Source organism: Ambystoma mexicanum, chromosome 11 (genome assembly GCF_040938575.1).
Source record: "Ambystoma mexicanum isolate Mex_15411 chromosome 11, UKY_AmexF1_1, whole genome shotgun sequence".
Taxonomy (NCBI): Eukaryota; Metazoa; Chordata; class Amphibia; order Caudata; family Ambystomatidae; genus Ambystoma; species Ambystoma mexicanum.
Genome location: NC_090934.1, coordinates 727,649,350 through 727,672,633, shown reverse-complemented (window position 1 = coordinate 727,672,633; position 23,284 = coordinate 727,649,350). Strand labels below are relative to the sequence as shown.

Here is a 23,284-nt window from a genome sequence, read left to right as displayed (position 1 = left end):
GGGTGCTGGCTTCGTAAAGTGTATTCATGTCCCTTGTGACCTGTATGGCCAGATATTTAGCATGACGTTTTCCACTATGAGACCTAGCGGGGAGAATCTATCTATCAATCTTTCTGTGTGGGTTCATGCAGGGGGAATAAGCTCGACTTGGCTTCATTAATTTTGAAGCCTGAGAGTTTCCAATATTCTTTGATTAGTTGAATTGCTCTAGGTATAGAGGATCTGTGTTTCGAAATGTGCAGAAGTAGGTTGTCTGCATATAGAGCCACCTTGTATTCCATCTCTCCTAATTGAAGTCCCTCTACCTGATGATCAACCCGTAATGTCTGGGCTAGGGGTTCTAGTGAGAGCGCAAAGAGTATCGCCGAAAGAGGGCATCCCTGTCATGTTCCCTTGCCGAGTTCAAAACAGTGTGAATATTCTAAGTTTACGAAAACTGATGCTTTGGGGGGATGTATACACTGCCTGACTCGCTGCCCTGAATTTTGGGCCTATCCCTACTTTGCGGAGCACTGCCATCGGAAAGCCCCATTCAACTCTGTCGAAGGCTTTCTCTGCGTCAATGACCCTGCCCTGCTGTCGGTTAATCATGTTTTGGGATGCGTTAATCAAGTGTAGGGTCTTTCTCATAGTGTCAGCTCGCTGTCTACCTAATATGAAATCAACCTGGTCAGCGTGTATTAGGCGTGTCATGAATGTCTCTAGTCGGGCCGCAAGGATTCTAGTATATATCTTGGTGTCCACGTTTAACAGAGATATGGGACGATATGAGCCCCATTGCTTAGGGTACCTTCCCTCTTAGGGGAATTACCGATACCAGAGCCCGAACAAATTAGTCCGGGGCTCTCCCAGTATTAAGAATCTCGTTGAAGAGTTTCAACATAAAACGGAGGAAGGAGGGGAGAAAGGATTTGTAGAATCCCGCAGTGTAGCCGTCCTCCCCGGGAGCTTTGCCTAGTGACAACCTCTTAACCATATTCTTAACTTCTTTGGCAGTTATTGGGCCCTCTAAGACGAGAGATTCGTCACCTAAGAGTTTAGGCATTTTAACAGAGGACAAGTCCTCAGCCCCCAGCAAGCTAGGCTGTACCTCCAATCTGTATAAGGCTTCATAGAATGTGGCAAAGACTTCATGGATTTCCGCATTTGTTACAGTCTGGGAGTTCTCCCGGTTCTCTATTTCTAAATCTTTTCGCTCTGCTAGTTGGTCACGTAACCTGGCTGCCAACAGTGCATCCGCCTTATCCCCTTTTTCATAAAATGTCTATTTAAGGAGCTGTAACTTACGGACTATCAATCCGTGTTCTAGGAGACTGAGTTCTTCCCTTTTCCTTTTAGCCTCCAAGATCCTGTCCGCTCTCCCACCTTCATCCCTCCTCACCACCTCATCTAAAAGGCAAATCTCCCTACTGAGTTTATTTTCAACCAGGTTTCTTTCCCTCTTCTTGCTCGAGCCTTCTCTAATCAGGACACTGCGCCAAGTCACCTTTGCCTCCTCCCACACTGTTAATTTAGAAACCTCCCCAGTATTATTTATCTTAAAGTATTCATTGATCTCCTTTTCCATCTGTCTTAAAGACCTGATCTTTCCAGAGTGTTGTTAAATCGCCATCGACCCACCCTCCCTTTGTAGGTAAGTTATCCCAGTTAAAGGGTTAATTTTTGTTCCAAAAAGCCTGTGTGCTCTTTTCTCCATCTGCCGACAGCAGGGATCCATTGTCAGTAAATTTCAACACCACTCCAGGGCGAAGATTGTCGCAGTTTCCAGAAGGCCATCGGGCCTACTTCAGGCCCTCTGACCATGAAGAGAGGGAGGGGGGAGGTCCCTCTTCAAGGCCTGCACCAAGTGCGGGATACAGAACGTGTTTGTGCAACACCAGCACCTACAATGCCTCTACTCCCTGCACCCGGACCATAAGGCGGTGAAGTGCGAGATATGCCTGGGTTAGACTTCGAAGGACAGGCACAGTGGACTGGTGGCGTGGCTTAACGCTAAGGCCTCTGCTCCATGCCGTGAGCAGGGTCATGCCTCACCCAGGAGCAGCCGGTCCGAGGAGTGGTCTTCTAAGTCCTTTGAGGGCGCCTCATCTGCAGGGGGCCATGACGAGGCCAAGAACCGAGTCGCAGTCCACCAGGGTCGCCGCGGAAGCGAGTCCCAAGGTGGATAGGAAGCGATCAATGTCATCCTCCACCTCCATTGCCAGCCGGCAATCTAGCTCCTCCTCAAAGGAAATCATTTACCCTGGCTAAACTGCGTGAGAAATCCAAGAGGCCGCAGACGGAGGAGAAGGCGGCCTAACTGCCCAAGCAGGCCTAATCGGCGCAGGATAAGACTTTGTTGACGATAGAGTGGGTGGCAGCTGCTTGAACGGCTAAGGGTGCTGACCCTGTGAAGGTAGCCCCTGCAGCACAGAAAGAATCCCTGCCACCTAGGCGCAACACTTGTACTAGAGGCGCAAGCCCAGGAGGAAGACTATCGTGGCAGTGCCCATGTTGGACGACGGCTGGGATGAGGGCCTGGCCCTCATGAAGAACCCTTGCACGGCTCCAGCCAAACCAAGTTCGTCAGCGATTGGAAGACGATCACCACCGACAGATGGGTGCTGGATGCTCTCACCCAGGGACACACCCTGGAATTTCAACGCAGGTGTCCGCAGATCCCTACAGTTGCCCGTTAGGAGCAGCACATTCCTCGGCTCCTGGAAGAGGTACAGGCAATGCTGAGGAAAAGGGGCGATGGAGCACCTTCCCCAACGACTCAGGGCTCCGGAGTCTATTCCAGATATTTTTTTTCAAACTATGCTTTATTAGCAGTTTTATTAAAAGTAACAACGTAACTTTGAGAGGCATACAATCACATCAACTTTAGCATGTCATGCAAGAGCACATGCCCCTTTCCTCCTGCTCGTATGAGTCAATAAACCACTCCCCTTCCCTCCCTCACTCTCGCCCCACCTGATAGCATCTCTTCTTCCGAATCTCCTACTTAGAAACCCTTCTTCCCCTGTGACCATCTCCTACTGAGCACCGGGCCACTACTGGCATCCTCAGTCAACACCTACCAGTCCATTTGCCGGCCTCCCAAACCACTTCACCGCCTGCCAAGACTACAATCCCCCCTTCTCATTCTGTCCTGTCTCCATCCCCATCCCCCTGACACTCCTCCAATCTCCGGTATTTATTAGTGAAGCCCCCCCCATTCCGTCTCCATCATGCCCACCTGCCCATGCAGACCCACTGTTATCCGCTGCATCACGTATAGGTTCCTTGCAACATTAACCCAATCCTTTTAATATGGGGTGTGGGCACACTTGTATTTCGTGGTGAGGCACACTCTCGCTGCTAACAGTAGGCCTGTAGCCATTTTAGACAGCCTACACAAGGCTGCGCTCCATCCCAAACAAGATTAATGTGGGAGATGTAGCCCTGCTGACCCCCGCCCCCTCCACCTCCTTAATCCATCCCAAGACCTCACCCCAAAAGAGCTGCACCCTTGCACAACCCCACCACATATGCCAATAATTGGGCTTCTGGCCACACCCCTGCCAGCAAAGCATGCTAACGTCCTGATATTTTAGAGAGTTTGACCGGGTTGTATTGCCACCTTTGTAGGAGCTTTATACTGTGCTGTTTATATTGGCTCGAGATGTATGTCTGCAAGGCTCACTTACAGAGACTCCCCCACAGGGTGTAGTTTATCTCCTCTTCCAAGTCCTGTTCCCACTTCGCCCTCAGTTTCACCGTGAACCCCCCCCCCCCCTGCTTCCACGAGGCCTCCATACATAGCGGAGATCAGACCCTTCATCTCTACCCTTGTATCCAAAGGTTTTTTAGAAGGGAGTGAGGTCCTGCCGTATTTGTTCACTCCAGGCCCTCTCGGTAAGTGCCCCCCTTTAGTTGTCAGTACAGGAAGACAACCATTTCCCTATACCCAGGGCCTTCTCGAGTTCCAGAATATCTATGAACCCGTTCCCCCCCCCCCCCTTCACAGCTGGCGTATTCCTTCAAGCCCTGCTTCATACCATGCCTGAAATCTCTCTGGATTCGGGATTGCATCTCTATCTCCCAGGACCCACAGGTGTCCCATTGGGGAGGGCCAAGTTGTAACTCCCTTAATTTCCATGCCTTTTCTCCAAATCTCCCAGATGGTCGCCAATATTGGATGTTCCCCGATTCTACGGGGGATTCTATCTCGCAGTTCCCATAACCATTCTCCCACCGTAGTTGGTCGAAGGCGTCGGTTGTCCAGTGCAATCCATTGGCGATCCCCTTGTGCCCTAAGGTGTGGTATCAAATCCCGAAGTTGGGCAGCCTTGGTATCGTTTCACGTCCGGAAGACACACCCCCTCCCCCCTTTTTCCTTTTGGCAGCATCAGAGCCTCCCATGCTGTCCGGGCCTTCTTCCACTGCCAAAGAAATCTCAATAGAGAACACTTCATCTCCTGAAAGAAGTAGTTTGGAATGTGGTTATAGGAGCCTTTTTTTCAGCGCATTGAATCGCCCCAACCATGATACTGTGAGCTTACTCCACTTGAGCAACTCCAACTTGATCGTGGACATTGGGGGGTGGAGTTGCCTCAAAGTCCACCCCCTTCCCTAGTGAGGTTGATGCCCAGATATCTCACCGTCCCTAAACAAACCTGCATCCCCACAGGGGCAAACCTTTCTACTTCACTGACTCTCTCCCATTCCAGTGGGAAAAGGATTGATTTTGACTTATTGATCTTGAGTCCGGCCAAGATGCCGTATTGCTCTCTGTTAAACCACTGCAGGTACAGACGTCAGGGTGTTAACTATGTGCAGCAACATTTCGTCTGTGTAAAGGGTGACTTTATACTCCACCCCTCGCACACTAAATCCCTCTACCCTGCTGTCCTGTCTAATCCTCTGTGCAAGGGGTTCTATGCAAAGTGCAAAAAACGAGGGGGAGAGAGAGGACACCCCTGTAGTCCCCCTACCCACCTCAAACCAATGGGAAAATCCCCTGTTTACTGCTATGCAGGCTCTAGGGGAAGCATACAACGCCATGAACCCGGGTAAGAAGTCGCCCCAATACCAAATTTGCACAGGACCGCCTCGAGGAACTCACATTCCACCCTATCAAAGGCCTTTTCGGCTTCAACTGAGAGAAGGCCCTCACCCTCACTCCGCTGGCTTTGCGCATCAAGGGCAGGGTTTTCCTCATTGTGTCCGCCCCCTGCCTGCCCTTTATAAACCCCACCTGATTCGGTTGGGTCAAGTGCGGCATATAGTCCTCAAGCCTTGCTGCCAGCATCTGGGTGTATATCTTAGCGTCAATATTGAGCAGGGAGATTGGGCGGAATGTACCACATTTTGGGCCCTCCCTTCTTTAGGGCCCACCGAAATTGGAGCCCTGAGAAAGACTTGGGAGCCTTCCTCGTCTTTATTATCTCATTGAACATTTCCGTCATGAATGGAACCAATACCTGTAGGAAGTTCTTATAAAATCCTGCAGTACACCCATCCTCCCCCGGTGCCTTTCCCCTGGGCAGTCTCCCTACCACCTTCTGAATTTCTTCCCCTGTTATGGGAATTGTCAATGAGGCTGATTCCTCATCATTCAGTCTGGGCAGGGGAATATCCGCCAAGTACTCTGCGATCCCTCCCGTGGCCGGGTAACGCTCTGATTTGTATAAGGTCTCTTAGAAGGAGGCAAATGACTCCAGGATCCCCTCTGTGAATGATTCCAGTAGTTCGCCCTCCCTCTCAATCTCTGTCACCCACCTTTCCGCCCTCTGTCCTCTATCTGGCAGCCAAGAGCACGTCTGCCTTATCACATTTCTCATAAAATGTCTGCTTGAGGAATTGCAGGATGCATATTATCTTGCCCTCCTCAAGAAGCCGCAGTTCTTCCCATTTCCCTCTGGCTTCTTTAATACTTTCCTTCCTGCCCTCCCTCTGCGGCTGTGCTTGTCTGTCTAGGCAGTAGATCTCGTCCCGCAGCCTACTCTCAATTGGGCCCCGCTCTCTTTTTAACCGCTCCCATTCCTTGATCAATACCCCGCTCCGGGTAGCTTTCCCCGCCTCCCATACCGCCCTTATGTCCACCTCTCCTGTGTGATTAGTGACAAACAATTTCTCGACCTCGGTAGTCATCTCCCGACGGAACAGTGGGTCCTTCCATAGACTCGTTACATCTCCATTTGGAGCCCCTTGGGTTCATACCCACCCATCCCAGGTCCAATGTAACCATATCATGATCAGACCACGATGTCTGGCAAATCTGAGTTCAACGCTTAATCCCACAAATCCCATGAGCCATACAAATAGTCGATCCTAGTGAAGATTCCATGGGATGGAGAATAGAAGGTGGATTCCCCTCTCTTGTGGATGAAAGTGGTGCCACATGTCCTTCAGTCTGTACAATTTGAGAGTCTCCTGAATCTCCCTGTGACCTGGCCTTCCCTCTCCCTGCTCTCTGTCCTGCAGCCCTTGCTTATCCAGGTTCACATCCCCCCATGCATTAAAGTCCCCTCCAATAATGTGGTGTCCCGAGCTCTCAACCGTTATTTTTGGTTGATTGTTCTTCAAAAACCTCATTTGCCCCTGGTTGGGATCATAGATTGTGGCAAATGTAAAGCGCACCTTTCTGATGGTCCCAGAGACCAGAAGGGCCCTCCCCTCTACATCCAACCACACCATAGATACCTCCAGCTTAAGTGCTCTGTTAAGTCGGATACCCACCCTGGCCTTTCTTACAGGGCCCGACACCCAGTATACCTGGCCGAGCGAACCACCCAGGATTCTTCTTTCCTCCCCCTTGCAAAAATGTGGTCTCCTAGAGGAACATCACATCCAACTCTACCCTTCAAAATTACCTTGCTACAAGAGATCTTTTAGTCAGTGAGTTCAGGCCCTTAACATGGCGTTCCAATCTTCATCCAGCTCTCCTGGGCCCCCTTATTTCTGGTCACCATCATGTTATCCCTGTACCAACCTTTCACCCTTGCCACCAGGTTAGCCACAACGATTTATGTCGCAGGAAGATAAAACCGAACAAAGCGAGGTCAACAGTGCCAGGTTCCCTCCACCCCTTGACTCCCCACAAATCCTCCCCCCTCTCCCCTCCCCAAACCCTGAGCCGTGCCCGGCCCTTCCCAGTTAACATCACTAGGGTGAAACTGAACCACCAACCGGACCCCATCACACGGTTACCAACAAAATAACACTTCCTCTCAGAGCCCCCTCCCCCCCTCGCCATTTAACACCCATTAACCAATTCCTCTGCCGTCCCCTTAGGTGCACAGTTCGTTCCATCTCAGGTGGACAGTCTTGACCCCTTTCAGACTAGTGAAACCCTGCCCCACATGACTTTCCAGATAGGCCACCTCCCTCCACCCACCACCCCACCAGCGCACCACATATTGAAAAAAGATTTCCTCTATTGTCAAGGGTCAGCCGCAGGAGATGTGTTCAGCTTCCTGAACTTCCGGCACCCCAGCATTTGCTGTCTCTTGGGTCCCTGAATGTGCCGCTGGCCAGCCCCCCTTCCCGCTTCTTCGGTCCCTGTGAGCCTGCGGCCTCGCCCACTAAGTCGCTCGTTGCTTTCTGTATTTCATCCTCGTACAGTTTATATTTAGTCCCAACAACTTCGAATGTTACGGGAAACGTGAAGCCCCACCGATATCGAGCACCCTTCTCATTCATCCCCTTCGTTAGGTGTAAGCTCAGGTGTCTCCTTGCAAGTGTTAGTAAGGACAGGTCCTGGAAGACAGTTACTCTTGAGTGACCATACATCACGGGTCCTTCTTTCATCCCTTTCAATAATCTTCTGCTTATCAGGATAATTATAGAATCCGGCGAGAACTGACATGGGGGGCCCCCCCCCCGTTAGTCCTCCGGCCCTGTGGATCTTGTCTATTTTGGCCTCATCGATAGTGTCATTCTCAAAAATGAGTTTGATTTCGTGGGGGATCCTCCTCAGGTCCATCTGTCTCCCCTTCCTTGTCTGGGATCCCAAAGTCTTAGGTTTTTCCTCCTTTCTCGATTCTCAATGTCATCCATCTTCAATGTGATCTCTCCCTCTCTCCTTTCCATTTCTGACGTCCATTTGCATCTTCATGGCATCTCTAGAGGCCTGGTTGTGTTCCACCTCTTCCAGTCTGTTTTCCATCTTGTCGATCCTTTGAGTTATTCTGTCGACCCCTCCCCCAATGTCAGCCCTCATGCTTCTGATATTCATCAGTCTAGTTACGTCTTTTTTGTGGCTGAGGAATCCTCCCCAGCTGCTGCCATGGTGATCCGGGGCCCTGTTTCCACCCGGGTTTCACCCCGCGTGAACTCAAAGCTGGCTAGCTTGGTTCTCACGTCCATACAGCATCCCTCACTGGCTGGCGTGGTGTACCCCCTCCACTGTGGGCTGGCCCACTTCCAGATATGTTCCGGGGGGGTCTCTTGTGAGTCCCGACCTCACGTTCTGCCATCCGGGGGAAGGGTAAGCGTGGTGTTCTACCACTACACCGTCCCCAACCACTCTCCATCTCACTCTCCTCCTCTCCCTCCTCTCTGAGTATGCCATGCCAGGCCCCACCGTGGTGTGGGAAGCCAGCACTTCCCCCACTCTGTGGCCCTTCTCAGATGTGGGTCTCAAGGTCTATGCCCCCCCCTGATGCCCTGAGGGGGGGGGGGCTAGGTTCCTCCTTATCTCTTCACCCACCTCATTGCTTCCCACACATTGGGCCGCTCCTCCTCCTCCTAGAGCTCCGTTTCGCACCTCGCTGCTGCATTTTGTCAGCCACAACAGCCCGCTCACACCTTCTCTGGCCACTTCATGGGGCGGTGAGGGAGGCCCGGCCTCTCTTGCGAGGGCAGTCGCCCTCACTGCCACCCGGCACGGCGCTCCAGTTCCCAGTTGGCGCTGTGGTCTCTAGTCTCCGAATGCTGCTGCAGCCTGGAGCAGTGAGTCCGGCACCTCGCCCTCCTTTGCTTGGGAGAACTTCTCCCTCGGCTAACTTGCTCTGTTGGGCCACTCCGCCCCAAACCTCCTGGCGATATGCCCTGGGTGTACGCACACCGAAGGTTCTGCTGCAATCACTCCGGGGGTGTGGGTAGGGTCAGTAAGGGAGGTCTCTGATCCCCTTTTGCCCTGGTGATGGAGGAGCTGTTATTCCAGATATTCTTTGGTCAGAAACCAGACTGGGCTGGAGACGCATCCTAGACCTGTGACGTCTCAACAAAAACTTAGTCCAGGATGGTCAAGTTGTAGCACATGCTCAGCCAACTGGAGGAAGGAGACTTCTTGTCTTCTCTGGATCTTGAGGACACCTGTTTCCACGTCCCCATTCACAAGGCACAAGTTTCTGCGTTTTCTATTACAGGGCCAGGACTATCAGTTCCCGGCCCTACCTTTCGTATTGAAGTTGGCCCCCAGAGTGTTCACGAAGTGCCTGGCACCGGGGCGGCCCATCTATGTCTATGGGTTATACACGTATACCTATACCAAGATGACTAGCTCATCCGGGCCCACTCGTGAGAGCTGGCCGTCGGACACACAGAGACCACCTCCCAGCTGCTGACGGATCTGGGATTCTCCATCAACTATCCAAAGTCCTGCTTGACACCATTGCAGAACGTGCTGTTCCTAGGAGCCAGATACAATACAGTGTCCTGCCTGATGTCACCCTCGAAGGAGAGGGTAACGGCCATTCAAGGGAAGGTGCACAGGCTGTTGTCGATGAAGGCCACCACAGTGCCAGCGATCAAGTCGTTGGTCGGCATGATATCGTCCTGCATCTACTGCATTCAGCTCTGCAGGTTAGAGATGCAACCTCTTCAGGAGTTCCTAGACGCTCGCTGGATACAGATGTCCAGAAGCTTTAACGGACAAGAATGCGCATGGCAAGGAGTTCCGTCGGGCGATAGGGTGGTGGGGCATCCGTTCAAACATCACTCGGGGTTTCAAAACCTGCCATACCAGGAGACGGTCACCACAGACACTTCCCTGGAAGGCTAGGGAGCCCACACCGGACGTCTACACGCCAGAGGCCTTTGGCAGTCTGAGAAGGATCTCCATATCAACATATTGGAACTACGGGTAGTGTTCTGGGCTCTCCAAGGAAGTGCAGGACTTGTGGCGCTAGGCCATCAGTGATGAGATGTTCCTATTCACTTAGCGGGAGTCAAGAACACCATTGCAGACTCACTCTGCAGGGAGTGGCGCTCTTGCCACGAGTAGGAACTTCGGCAGGACCAGGTGGACAGCATCTTCAAGTGGGGCAGGCCCCAGATCTATCTGTTTGCGTCGGCGGCAAACTCCAAATGCCAGAATTTTGCCAGCAGAATCCACTAACCAAGGCGCCTGGGGGACCTGTTCTCCTTCCAGTGGGAAGGTTGGTTCCCGTACGCGTTTCCTACGTTGCCTCTTATGCTACGAGTCATCAACACACTCGGACAGTGCTGATGCAGGATGATACGGCGTGGCTGAGGCAGATTTGGTACCTGGACCTTCTCAGCCTCCGGTCAAGCTGCCAGTAGTTTCGGATCTGCTCACCAGAAGAGGTGCAATCCTGCATCACTACCCAGGGTCGCTGAGCCTGAAGGCTTGGCTCCTGCAGCCCTAGAGTTTGGTGGATACGAGTTGGCTGCGTACTTCAAGATCCTCATCAAGGCCAGGGAGTGGTCGACTTTGAAGTGCTATGCTCACAAGTGGAGGCGTTTCGCTACGTGGTGCCGGTCACAGAAGATTATCCTGCTGAGGTTGACAGCCCCACAGATTTCTTCCATACTTGCTCTTCTTGGCCAAGGCCGGCTTGGCACACGCTTCTAACAAGGTGCAACTGGCGGCTATCTCCCGCTTCACTGGGAAGATCTTCACTGTGGTCTCACTGACTAATCAAGGAGTTCCTCCAAGGACCTTTTCGATCTTTCCTGCCTGTGAAGGCTACCGCCGGGAACTCAACGTGGTTCTGACGAGGATCATCGGGGTGCCCCCGTCGAGCTGATGCATCAGGCCTCCCTCAAGTTTCTCTCAGGTACTACGCTTTCCTTGTGGCCATAACCTCTCCCAGGAGGGTGGGTGAGATACAGGCCCTATTTTGCAAACAGCCTCACCTGAAGTTCCACGATTCGAGAGTGGTGATGCGGACGCACCCCTTTTTCATGCCCAAGGTTGTCGGAATTCCACCTCAACGAGCCTTTGGTGTTACCTGTTTTTTTTATTTTCCCCCGAAACCTAGTCACCGACTGACCGGCCTTCCATTTGCTGGATGTTGCTCATGCCTTGAAGTTCTGTGACGCGCACAAAAAGGTTTTCGGAATACTTGACAACTGTTGGTCCTTTGAACTATGGGAAGATCTTGTCCAAGGCTTCCATTTTAAGGTGGCTCTCTGGCTGCATCATGCATGCTCATCGGTTGGAGGTTCACGCACACATACACAAGCTTCAACTGCGTCAACAGGGATTCCAGAGAAGAGTCCAGAGTCGGCCAAGCAGTGCTATGCAACCTGTTTGCTTGCGGCGAGTCTGTTCCAGAGGTAAGGGTTAATTGCTTCTGTTGAACCTTGCCATCTCCCGTGGTTGTGTAATGTTGTACTGCTATGGATTTGTTGTTCATGAGCATGTGAATCCATGTCCGGCGCCATGCTGGAGAAGGAATAAGTTACAGGTAAGTAACTTGTTCCTTCATTTCTGTCTGAGTGACTTTAAATCATTCTTTTAGACTAGCAACCCAGTATTGCCACCTAGTAATGGTTATGTTTTACGGTTTCAATTAAATGTGTTAGTAATTAGATAATTAAAACCAAGGATAGCTTCACTGGAATGTCTTGTGTAAATGTTCCCTGCCTTCTGAAGTCATACTCTTTGTGCATGTTTTAGATTACTATATAATTATTTCCAAATGCAACAGTTAATGGAAAGTTGCCTTTTTTTCTTGCACTTCTTCCGGAGAAAATTATGATGTATAGCTAAAGTAACTTTTGATAATTATTTCTTAGGTTCAACATGATATCCATCCCAGAGTTTTATGAAGGAAAGAATGTACTCATCACTGGTGCCACAGGCTTCATGGGAAAGGTGCTTTTAGAGAAACTTCTACGATCATGTCCCAATGTTAAAGCAGTTTATGTGCTAGTGAGACCTAAAGATGAACAGAAACCCCCAGAAAGAGTAGCTGAAATGATGAATTGTAAGGTAAGTGCATGCAATTTATTTGGGTACACTTGAAATGGAAATGTCCTAGAGCTGCCAAACCTATCTCCTAATAATAAACCGTATTACATAGATTACTTGAAACCAGTATCTTACGATCTTTCTTTTTAAAATAAAAATGTTACCAAACCATAAAAAAAAGATGCCTTCCATAATAGAAACCGTTATATGTGGAGACTTACCAATGGCAAGACAGCCCTACAGAAAACTACAACTCTGAAAACACAACTGAATCAAATTGAAGTCCCCATTACCCATGTTGCTTCTTTGAAAGAGGTAGGGAATCCAGCCCCAGCATGAGTTTTATGTAAGAGAAAACAGCATCTTACTCCACTGCTCCCAAATCTTCGCACTAGTTTAAAGACAACCCGTAAAACAGAAGACTCTGATTGCACCTCTCATTTGTTTTTTTTTCTGTGTTGGGATGGTTGGGACCCTCCCAACTTCCCAATAAGTTGCAGTGTTCAAAGGACAGCAATAACTTCACATACCTATTGAGGTCTACCACTTCATTTGTCCAGTCTTGGGATCTGGCGCAAATGGCCAGTCAGTCACATTGCCTGTGATCTTGCATATCTTACCCCTAAAATACTTGTATTGTCGACCATTGCACAAGGAAGTGCACAAGGAAGTAGACTGCCTGGCTTTCTCAGTAAACCGAGAATTGTGTACACAAACTCTCTTGAGTAGTAAGTTCAAAGCAGAATTTTAAATGGAATCCGACTGATTCTGCTCACCATCCATATTGATTTAGTTGTTTTGATAGTGTTGGTGAAAATATGATGCATTTTGTCGACTTCTCTCACCATGGGTTAAGTACTTGATTGTGTTATCCAAACCATAAATACATTCTTCTTCCCCATTGTAGAGCCTACTTTTATGTTTATGTATAAAGCCAAACACTTTGATGAACCAAGTTTTAGGTACAGCTGAAAATGCAGCGCTGTATAGATTTCATGTGTCGGTCTAGTATATTTTACAGGACAAGTTGATTTGTCTAACTTCTTGTCCCTTGGACATGACGATGGTTTGAAGAAAAAAAAAAAACATACCTCTGCCTCTTTTCCTAGTACTCATTTCCACCCAGTTTTCTCCCTTCAGATCTGTCAGCCAGTGTAACATTGCCCCTCCTATAGCATGGCATTTGTGACTTCTTTCTTCACCATTGACCATTGGTCTTGACATTGGAGGTAAGGTAATTTGCCCCACACTCCCAACACCACCAACTCATAATGTGCCCTGGGGTGCACATAGTCAATAAATCAATTTCCAGACCCATAGGATAGCTCCTATTATAATGTTCCAGTGTTAGCTATTGCCATTTGGGTTGCTAAATAATACCATCTGATAACTGGTTAGGCCGTTCACAACCACTGCCTCACCAAACCCCCTCCCCACCAACACAGCCACAACCATTGCAGAGCACACAACGCAGTTCTGGGTGACTTGTCTTTTCAAAGGGGTAAGCAAAAGACTTTTGTCAAACTCTGGCCGTTGAACATATAACAACTTTGCACTTCACGTAGACCTCCGTATGGTTAACCCACTTGTCATTGTTTGTTGGGGCTTGGGAAAGAGCTAGTTGGCCCTTTCAGGCACTCTGGGCTTGCAACATAGGAGCTGAGAGCTCTGGAACCCTACAGCACCATTCCAGTGGTGCCTCTTCTTGCAAGAAACCATATGAATAGATTCTTTCTCATCTTCTCCACAGGGGACCTCATATCCACGCAGTGAGATCTTGCAACAGATGAGTTACTGAACCGCTGTACTCCGGGAGAAGGCTCACCTAGGATGCATGGACCCTTTTTTTTTTTTTTCGTAGATATCTAGGATATCTCCTTCCTCTCCAAAAATATTTTTCTGGAGTCTGAGATTGGGAAGCTACACAACATTAGCACTCGAGAGTTGTCCCTCCCCACCCCATCTTTTTTGGGAGAGAAGGTAGCTGGATGCACGCTGATGCTCTTTTTTTGCATCCTCCTCTTTTTACTCCATCCCACCCCTATGAATAGTCCCAGATGGTGACTCCAGAACAGAGGCTCTCCTGGCTCGCAACAGAATGACGGGATCTACACAGTGAAACTGCAAGATGTACGTTTGCACATCTGTGTGGTCCTCATCAGATATTCCTATGTTTTACACATAGTACCCTCTCTGTTCTGCAGGGGTGTGGAATACTTTTAAAAATCTACTTGTGGACAAGATGTTAGACAAATGTACTTGTCACTCTGTGGCCTAATTGTATTAAATATGCCACACTATCTAGAGTGGAGGATGTGGTGGTTACCTGCTGACGTTGGTCACCAAATGGCGGTTGCAATGGCACCTGGGGCAACAAAGTCATCATTGAACCTCAGTCCTCTGAAAGCTGTGTGCGTTAGCAGACATCAACGTGCCTGATGTCAGACCACTATGCAAGCCTGTGCCAATCGGGGGCCGAGCAGCTTTGCTGCAGGATGCAGTAGTATTTAGCCCTGTGCCCATGCTACGCAACACTTCAAAGGGATTGTATCCTCCGACGTATTCCTTATCTTTGATAATAGATCATCTGCCAGCTACCTGGCATCGGAATTTCTTTTCAGTAGAGAATGCTGCGCGTCGACGTCCCTGGAGCCGATGTCCCTCGACAGCCTCCGTATCAGCGCCGACGTCATCACGCGTATAAATAGACTCGTGCAGCGTCCATTGCTCAGTTCCGTTTTTCCGCGCTTCGTAGGGGCCTCGGAATATCGTTGCTCAGTTCTTCAGTCAAATATACTTCATTATTCCTCGTGAATACCGGCTCGTACTCGATGGCTTCCTCACCCGAACCGACGACTCCACGGTCCGGCTTCAAAAAATGTCGAGACTGTGGAAAGAAAATGTCATTGACGGATCCTCACAAGATATGTTTGTGGTGCCTGTGAATCAAGCACCATTGTTACCATTGAGGTAAGGCAGTTAAAACTTCTTCGAAAGTTTCCTCGGCGGAGTCAAGATATTCGTCTCCTCGCCATTACAAAAGGCATTCTCGTTCTAGGTCTCGAAGCAGTTACCATCACTCATGGGGTGGGGAGCCCATACCAACGACTTGACCATCAACGGCCGTTGGTCTCCATCGGAGTCCAGACTACATATCAACCTGTTAGAGCCGAGAACAATCAGACTAGCGCTGAAGGCTTTTCTGCCATCTGTACAGGGGAAAAATGTCCTGATAATGACGGACAACACAGTGGCCATGCACTACCTCAACAAAAGAGGAGGCGTAGGATCACTGCCACTGTGCAGAGAGGCAATGCAGCTCTGGTTTTGGGCAATTCAAGAAGGAATCTCTCTATCTGCAGTTCACCCAGCCGGAGAGAAGAATTTGACGGTGGACGCTCTGAGCAGGCAGGACAGTCTCCCACAAGTGGGAACTAGCTCAGGAAGTCCTTCAGGAGATCTTCGCCCTTTGGGGAACCTCTCAAGTGGATCTGTTCGCCACCAGTACCAACAGGAAGTGCGATCTGTTTTGTTCAAGAGAATTGCCCCCGAGAGGAGCTCTAGGGGACGCGTTCGTAGTAGACTGGGAGTTTCCACTCCTGCATGCGTTTCCACCAGTCCCCGTCATTCCTCAAATGATCAGGAGGTTGAGAAGATTCCGGAGGACCATGATCACGATTGCCCCAGACTGGGCCAGGAGAACGTGGTACCTGGACCTTCTGGACATGTCCATCTGCCCTCCAATTCGTCTTCCACTCAAGGAGAATCTTCTCTCACAGAAGGGAGGTCAGGTTCTCCATCCAGACATCAGAACCCTCAACCTTCACGCCTCCCTTCTGAAAGGTTGAGATACAAGGATTGGGACCTCCCTGATGACGTCATGGAAGTGCTGCTTTCGGCCAGAAGGCCAGCAACAAAGTCTTTATACCGCTGTCGTTGGAACAAATTTTGTAGCTGGTGTAGAGAAGGGAATATCGACCCTTTTTCATGTGGTACACCAAAGGTGTTATCCTTTCTACTCTACTTGGCAAATTCAGGCCTTCAAGTTGGCACTATCAAGGGCTATCTCGCAGCGCTATCGATCTTCAAGTGCACTGCAGAGGAGCCATCGTATTTCAAATTACCCTTAGTAATACAATTTCTAAAGGGATTAACTAATGTCTGTCCTCCAAAGCCATTCCAAGTTCCCTTATGGGACTTAAATTTAGTCTTAAATTTCCTGATGGGTACACCTTTTGAACCTCTCCACTCTTGTTTGCTAAGATTTCTCACCCTTAAAACTGTCTTGTTAGTGGCCTTAACATCTGCTAGAAGGGTGAGTGAATTACAAGCTCTATCTTGTAAACCCCCTCATACAATTTTTCATAAAGACAATGTTGTCCTACAGGTGAAGTCTAATTCCCTCCCAAAGGTGGTTTCTGAATTCCACATCACTCAGAAAATTACCTTACCTTCGTTCTATCCGCCTCCCCATCCGGGGAAAGAGGAAGAAAGGCTACATAGGCTGTACCCAAGGCAGGCTTTAAACTTTTACATCAGCAGACTTGCTAGGATTATGCAAGCAGACCAACTGTTCGTGGGTTACTCATGGCACTAATTAGGACTACCGATAACAAAACAAACCATTTCCAGATATTTTGGCCATTCTGGAATGTTACAAACTAGCAGGGAAAGAGCCTCCTCAAAAACTTAGGGCTCATTCAACCAGGGGTATCGCAGCTTACTCGGCCCTCCAAAGAGGGGTTCCGGTTCGAGACATATGTGCGGCTGCCACATGGTCGTCCGCACATACCTTCACAAGATTTTGCAACCTAGATTCCTCCTCTAATCAAGAGACTAGGTGTGGCAAAGCAGTATTACATTCTGTTCATTCCTAAAAGGAAATATAGCGTTTTACTTCCACCTCCAATTATACACCACTGCTATGGGAGTGTATCAAAGATAAGGAATACGTCGGAGGACGCAATCCCTTCGAAGAACAAGTTACTCCTTACCTGGTAAAGTTCTTTCGATGGGATGTTCCTCCGACGTATTCCTTATCGCCCCTCCCATCCATCCCCGCAGTAATACTTCCCTTGTGGTTGCAGCTTATGCTCCTTCAAGGTCAATAACCAATTCATGTAAAACAACTGTTAACGTCAAAACGGAACTGAGCAAGGGACGCTGCGCGAGTCTATTTATACGCGTGATGACGTTGGCGCCGATATGAAGGCTGTCGAGGGACATCGGCTCGAGGGACGTCGACGCTTAGCGCCCTCTACTGAAAAAAAATTCCGAGGCCAGCAAGCTGGGAGATTATCTATTATCAAAGATAAGGAATACGTTGGAGGAACATCCCATCGAAAGAACGTTACCAAGTAAGAAGTAACTTGTTCTTCTCAATGTATCAGTTTCCTTTGACCGAATTCTGTGAGTAGGGTTTCTCATGACAGTTTTTTCTAGCTTCTTAGTCCTGGCCTTGCCATTGGATCTCACCTTTGGACTGTTTGTACCTGCTGTTTATGGATTACCAGTGTATGACCAGCCTTCATCATGGATCCCGATTCTGGTCTTGCTCTGTGGTTTGTATTCCTTGACTTGAACCCCACAGACTCGTCTGGGTTTGTCTTGTGGCATTCCTTGACACCTTCCTTATATACTTGGACCTTTACATCTGCTGAACTCTGAGGAAGGACGGAATAGTATTTCCATACAGAACACAGCTGTATTTTTGGAAAGTTGCTGTGAACTCTCTTCCCTTGAAAAACCCACACTTTGTGCCTTAGAAGCATCCTCATGCACTGCGGGTTAAGTCCCCTCCAAACTATATTTTGCCTCTTAATGCAACCCTGTTGGGTGAGTTATCTGGCCTGTCGATCGATTTGAGTTCCAAGTAGGAGGTATCCTTGTCGGATAAATTGTTCTGACAACCTTTTTACTGGTGGGTGTTGTGAAAGGAGTCTTGAACAGAGAACAACTTTAGATTTCATGTTGACCATCCCCTGTTTAACCTACTTGTCGTTGTGGCTTGGGAAAGAGCTGGTTGGTATTCCCCCTGCCTATTCATTCAGTTACTCAGAATTTGTGTGGTTCTTGCTTCACTGGTGCAGTGCTATTAGGAAGAAAGACTTGCACCCCTCGGTGGTTGACGGACACCACCTTCTGTTGCATTTGGGCAGCGGGCTGCAACCCTGGCCCAGGCAGCCAGTTATTTAAGAACTGGCAAATTTACCAGACAGATGTGTGCTTAGAAATTAATGCAACATACGCAATGCAGGCCGAAAGGTGTTCTCCGGTTGGTGCCGTTGCCTCGGATGACGAGGACTCTAGCCGCAGCCATGGCTCCGACCTGGAGGCTATAGAGCTTTCGGTGGAACCCTCCGGTTCCCAGGGGCATGCACGCACAGACACATGGAAGTGCCAAACGCCAACAGGCCCGCTGAAAACTTTGGTGCCTGCTGAACCTCGCGGGCTGGCGCCCTTCCCGCTAACTGTCAGCCCGGCATGCGACTGGGCTTTCCTCCAACAAGGGCATTCCCACAAAAAAGCACACTGCTACTGACACGTTGTCCAAGGGTGCGCTCGCACCCAAGGCTTCGTCGGCAACCGTGACAACGCCTTCAGGTGCGGAGAAACTCACTATTCAGCTGCCGAAATTACGCGAGAGTCTCGCAACTATTATTTCGGCGGCAGAACAGCCCAGGAGCAGCCCCTCGTCGAGAGGAGTAATCTCATGCCCCCTAGCCTCTCTCTAGGGCGTTAATTCTTCCCCTTCTGAACAGCCTTTCCCTCCTCCAGAACCCTCTGCTTCATCCCTGTGGACTTGGCAGAGGTTTGAGAATTATATGGATAAGATGTCCCAATTCATAGACTTCTCAGAAAAATACATTACTCCTAAGAGACCAAGGGAGGACTCCTCCTCCTGTCCCATTCAACCAAAACTTCAGAAGCTTCCTATTCAGTCACAAAGCCATCATGAGGAGGTTTCCGACTATTCAGAACCAGAGGAAGCAAATGAGGACAATCCTTTTAATCAGGACACAACTGACCAGTGCCCAGACTGGGAACAAGATTAGCCAGCAGATCAAGGGCCTTGGCTCTCACCCACTCATACCCCAGCCATTATTTGTCTAGACCTGCCTTCTTCTCCTCCACAAAGGCAGTTATCGCAAATAGATGACCAGATGGTTTTTAATGCCATCCTAAAGAGAGACGCAGATCGCTTTGATTGCTATGCAGGAAACTGTCCAGGACTCTGACTTCGTTGAGGACATTCTTTTTTTTTTTTTTGTGGAACTTTCTTTATTAATTTTACAACAATTAAATAGTGAGACATTACAAGACCGTGCACCGGTCGGAAGACCCTTTAACCCCCCACACCCCCTCGGAACGATCTCCGCTTAATGTCGGGTTCAGATTCATAACAGTTCTAGTCTTGTTGTTGTTCGGCACTCGTGGCTGCTATTGAAGTGTCCGGTTGCTCGCCACAGTTTGGTATTGGGGGTGAAGACTGCGAGCTCGAGTCGTCATCTGCGTTTAACAGGTATGCAATATAGAGGCCACAGATATCGGGGTGGAGGGGCAGAGTTCGTAGGTAGTTTGTTTCGGTGTCTTGACAGTAGGTGACATCTTGGAGCCATTGCTTTAGTGTTGGTGGCGGTCCTCTGCCCCAGTTGCAAGCTATTCGTCTGCGTGCCAGGACCAAAAGTAGGTTCGCCAGTGTTCTGGTATGTTCTGGTAGTTTGTTGGTTAGACCTAGCATGGTCATTGTTGGGTCAGGTTCTAGTTGCACTCTAATTATAGCTGAGATTTTCTCTAGGACTGCTGTCCAGAACGCTCCTATTTCGGGGCACGACCATGCCAGGTTGACAAAGTCTGCTTCCGCATACCCACAGCGAGAGCAGGAGGCGGATATTGTCGTCCTCTGGGCATGAAGTCTTGCTGGAGTGTGGTAGACCTGATGGACAAAGTTGAAGTGAATTTGTTTATTGCCACTTTTTTGTGAGTCGTAGTATGTATTCCCAGTCTTCGTCGAGTATCGTAGTGTTCAGCACTCTTTCCCACCTTGTTCGGGCTTTTAAGCAGCGAGTGAGTTTTTCAGTTAGCAAGGCCTTGTAGATATTTGACACCAGGCGGCCATCACCTTGGGCTTGAATCACTCCGTGGAGCATTGGCCAGGTCGGTGGATGGAGCGGGAACGTGGCAAAGCTAGACTGCATGGCGTGTCGGGTTCGGTAGTACATGAAGACGTCGAGGACGTTGTTTCCACCTTTGTCTCGAGCTTCCTGAATCGAGAGGAACAAACCGTTCGGAAACAGGTCGCCTAGTGAATGGATTTGCAGTTTCTTGGTCCAGAGCTGGAAAACCTTTTCGGATGTTATGGGTATCCCTGGAATACTTCTCACCGGAAGGAGAGGGGAATATCTGGTTTGGATTCCGTTCCTTTTGGCAATTCTTTTCCAAATCGTGTGTGTCGTGACCATTGTGTTCATCGGCGTTGAGGGCGTCGGTGGTTCATTAAGTATAACTGCGCCGAGAAGATAGGGTGTTGCTAGAGCTCTTTCGATTTGCACATGTGGCCGGATGAAGTGTGTTGCATACCAATGGCTCAGGAACTGTGCTTGCGTTGCCCAGTAGTAGCTTGTTATATCGGGTAAAGCCAGTCCGCCTTGCGTTATGGGCAGGATCATAGTGCTGTGTGCTATTCGGGCAACCCTGCCAGCCCAGACAAGGTTGAGGAGGATGGATTTGATTCGCCGTAGGAATTCTTGCGTGAGTAGTAGGGGGATGTTTGTAAAAAGATAAAGTAGTTTAGGGAGGATCACCATTTTCGCTAGGGACACTCTGCCCCAAAGTGTGAGGGGAAGCGTTTTCCATCTGTTCACTTTCGTTTGGATAGTGTCAAGTGTCTTCTCGTAGTTGTCTTGTATGATGTCGATGCTGGATCTGGACATGAGGATCCCCAAATATCGGACCTTCGAGTGTTGCCAGTGGAAGCCGAAGTCATCCTGAAATTCTTTGGTTGATTCCGTGAGAGGGAAAATTATCGATTTTGCATTATTGATTTTTAGCCCTGAAAAGTGGCCAAATTTAAGGATTGCTCGCATCACCGGATTCAGGTTGTCATACGGGTCGCGAAGGAAGAGTGCTATGTCGTCGGTGTAGAGTGAAACCACCATTTTGTGTGGGCCGAAGGCGAGACCTCTATGCAGATAAAGCCTTAGGTCGGACGCAAAGGGGTCCATGACCAGGGCGAAGAGCAATGCTGACAGTGGGCAGCCCTGTCTGGTCCCTCTGCGTAAAAGGATTTCGGAGGAGGATTTGTTGCCGAGTTTGATTTTAGATGTCGGGTATTTGTAGAGAAGGCCTATCATTTGGATGAATCGTTTGCCGAGGCCCATTCGTTCTAATATTGCAAATAGGAAGGGCCATTCCACCGAGTCAAACGCCTTCTCGTCGTCGAGGTACCGCCATCGCTTGATTTTCTGGGTTGAGGGCCCCCATCGCTCCAGATTCTTCTGAGGCCGAATGATGTATTTCTACCTGGAACGAATCCTGCTTGATCCGCCAGAACCATTGCCGGCATGAGTGGCATCAACCTCCTGGTCAGGATGTTTGCAAAAATTTTGTTATCCAGATTAATTGGTGATATGGGCCTGTAGGAGGCGCAATCGTCCTTGGGTTTACCTGTTTTGTGTAGGAGAATGATATTCGCCGTGTAAAGAGTTGGTGGAAGTTAGTCCTTGGCTATGGCTTCTTCGAAGACTTGGAGCAGGAGCGGGGCAAGAATGTCTGCGAAAAATTTGTATAATTCACCTGTTAGGCCGTCTGGACCTGGGGCTTTGGTGCTCGGTAATTCTTTAATGACTTCTAGGATCTCCGCTGAGGTGATGGGTGCGTTCAATGGCTCGCGTAGCTCGGCGCTTGTCCAATATAGTTCCGTTGTATCTAGGTATTCTGTTATTTCGGCGGGCTCCCTGGAATAATTGGAGTTATATACGTTTTGGTAAAACTTGTGGAATGTTTCCAGTATGTCATCTTCAGAGTATACGAGGGTTCCCGACGTGTCCCGCACTGCCTCGACTGTCGTGGGTTTTCGTTCCGCAGTGATTAGTCTTGCAAGTAGCGCACCGGGTCGTTGCCCCTCGCCGTACTGGCGGATTTTGTGATGGCTTGCTAGGAATTTGGCTTCTCTATCCGCTAGTGATCTGAAGGAATCCAATTCTGCCTTGAGAGGAGCTAGCGAGCTGGGAGTATTTGTAGCTGTAGCTGATTGCTCAAGTATTTTGAGGCGATTTTCGCATGTGTTTAGCTCTTCCCTTAGCCTCTTTAGGATTCCATTTTCTTTTGCTAGGCACACTCCTCTGATAAAACATTTCAGTGTCTCCCAGAGTGTTCCCGGCGAAGCCACCGTGCCTTGGTTCGTCTCAAGAAATGCGCTCAGTTCGGAGCGCAGTTCATCGGCAAAGAGTTGATCTTGGAGGGCTCTGGGCTTGAATCTCCATTGGGCCCTGGTGAAGTCGCTCCGAGATGTCGCGCACACTAAGGTGACCGCTGAGTGGTCTGAGATGGACCTGGGTAGGATTTGGCATTCACCCCATTGGAGACTGCTATGTGCCGACACTAAGATGTAATCAAGTCTCGAGCTGGATTTGTGTGCCCAGGAATAAAAGGTGAACTCTTGAGAGTCGCAGTGTTTGCTTCTCCATATATCGATGAGATTGTGCGCTTTACATATTTCGGTTATTTGCATACTCGCCTTGGAGCGAGGAGCAGTTGTTTTGTCTGTACGAGGATCGAGCGGGGTGTTCAGATCGCTGCCCCATATTATTGTGGCTTCCCTGTTTGATGCAATGTGGGTCTGGACCCAGTCAAAATTGTTGGAGCCGTCGATGTTGGGGCCATAGGAGTTGATCAAGATTATTTCTTCCCCGTCTGTGGTTCCTTGAACGAGCAGTGTTCTCTCTTCGTAGTTGCTCTGGGTCCGAATTAGTCTGAAGTTTGTTGATTTGCTGATGAGTACGGCGATTCCCCTTGTATATGATGAAAACGAGGCGAAGTATCTGTGGCATCCCCACGTTTTCGCCCAGTGATTGTCTGAGTTCGGTCGTAGGTGCGTCTCTTGTATGAGAGCCACATCCACGTTGTGGCGTCGGAGGTAGTGTAGCAGCTTCC

General features: G+C 49.4%; 1 protein-coding gene across 7 annotated transcripts in view; it reads left to right on the top strand.

Moving 5' to 3' along the window:
- The window catches only part of FAR1 (fatty acyl-CoA reductase 1), a 1,197,112-nt gene that overhangs the window by 158,314 nt on the left and 1,015,514 nt on the right, over window positions 1-23,284 (top strand). For all 7 annotated transcript variants that reach the window (XM_069623607.1, XM_069623603.1, XM_069623609.1 and 4 more), the window contains one exon: window positions 11,956-12,151. In XM_069623607.1, the coding sequence (XP_069479708.1) occupies window positions 11,963-12,151 (189 nt within the window). In that variant the 5' untranslated portion in view covers window positions 11,956-11,962. The remainder of the gene's footprint in view (window positions 1-11,955; window positions 12,152-23,284) is intronic.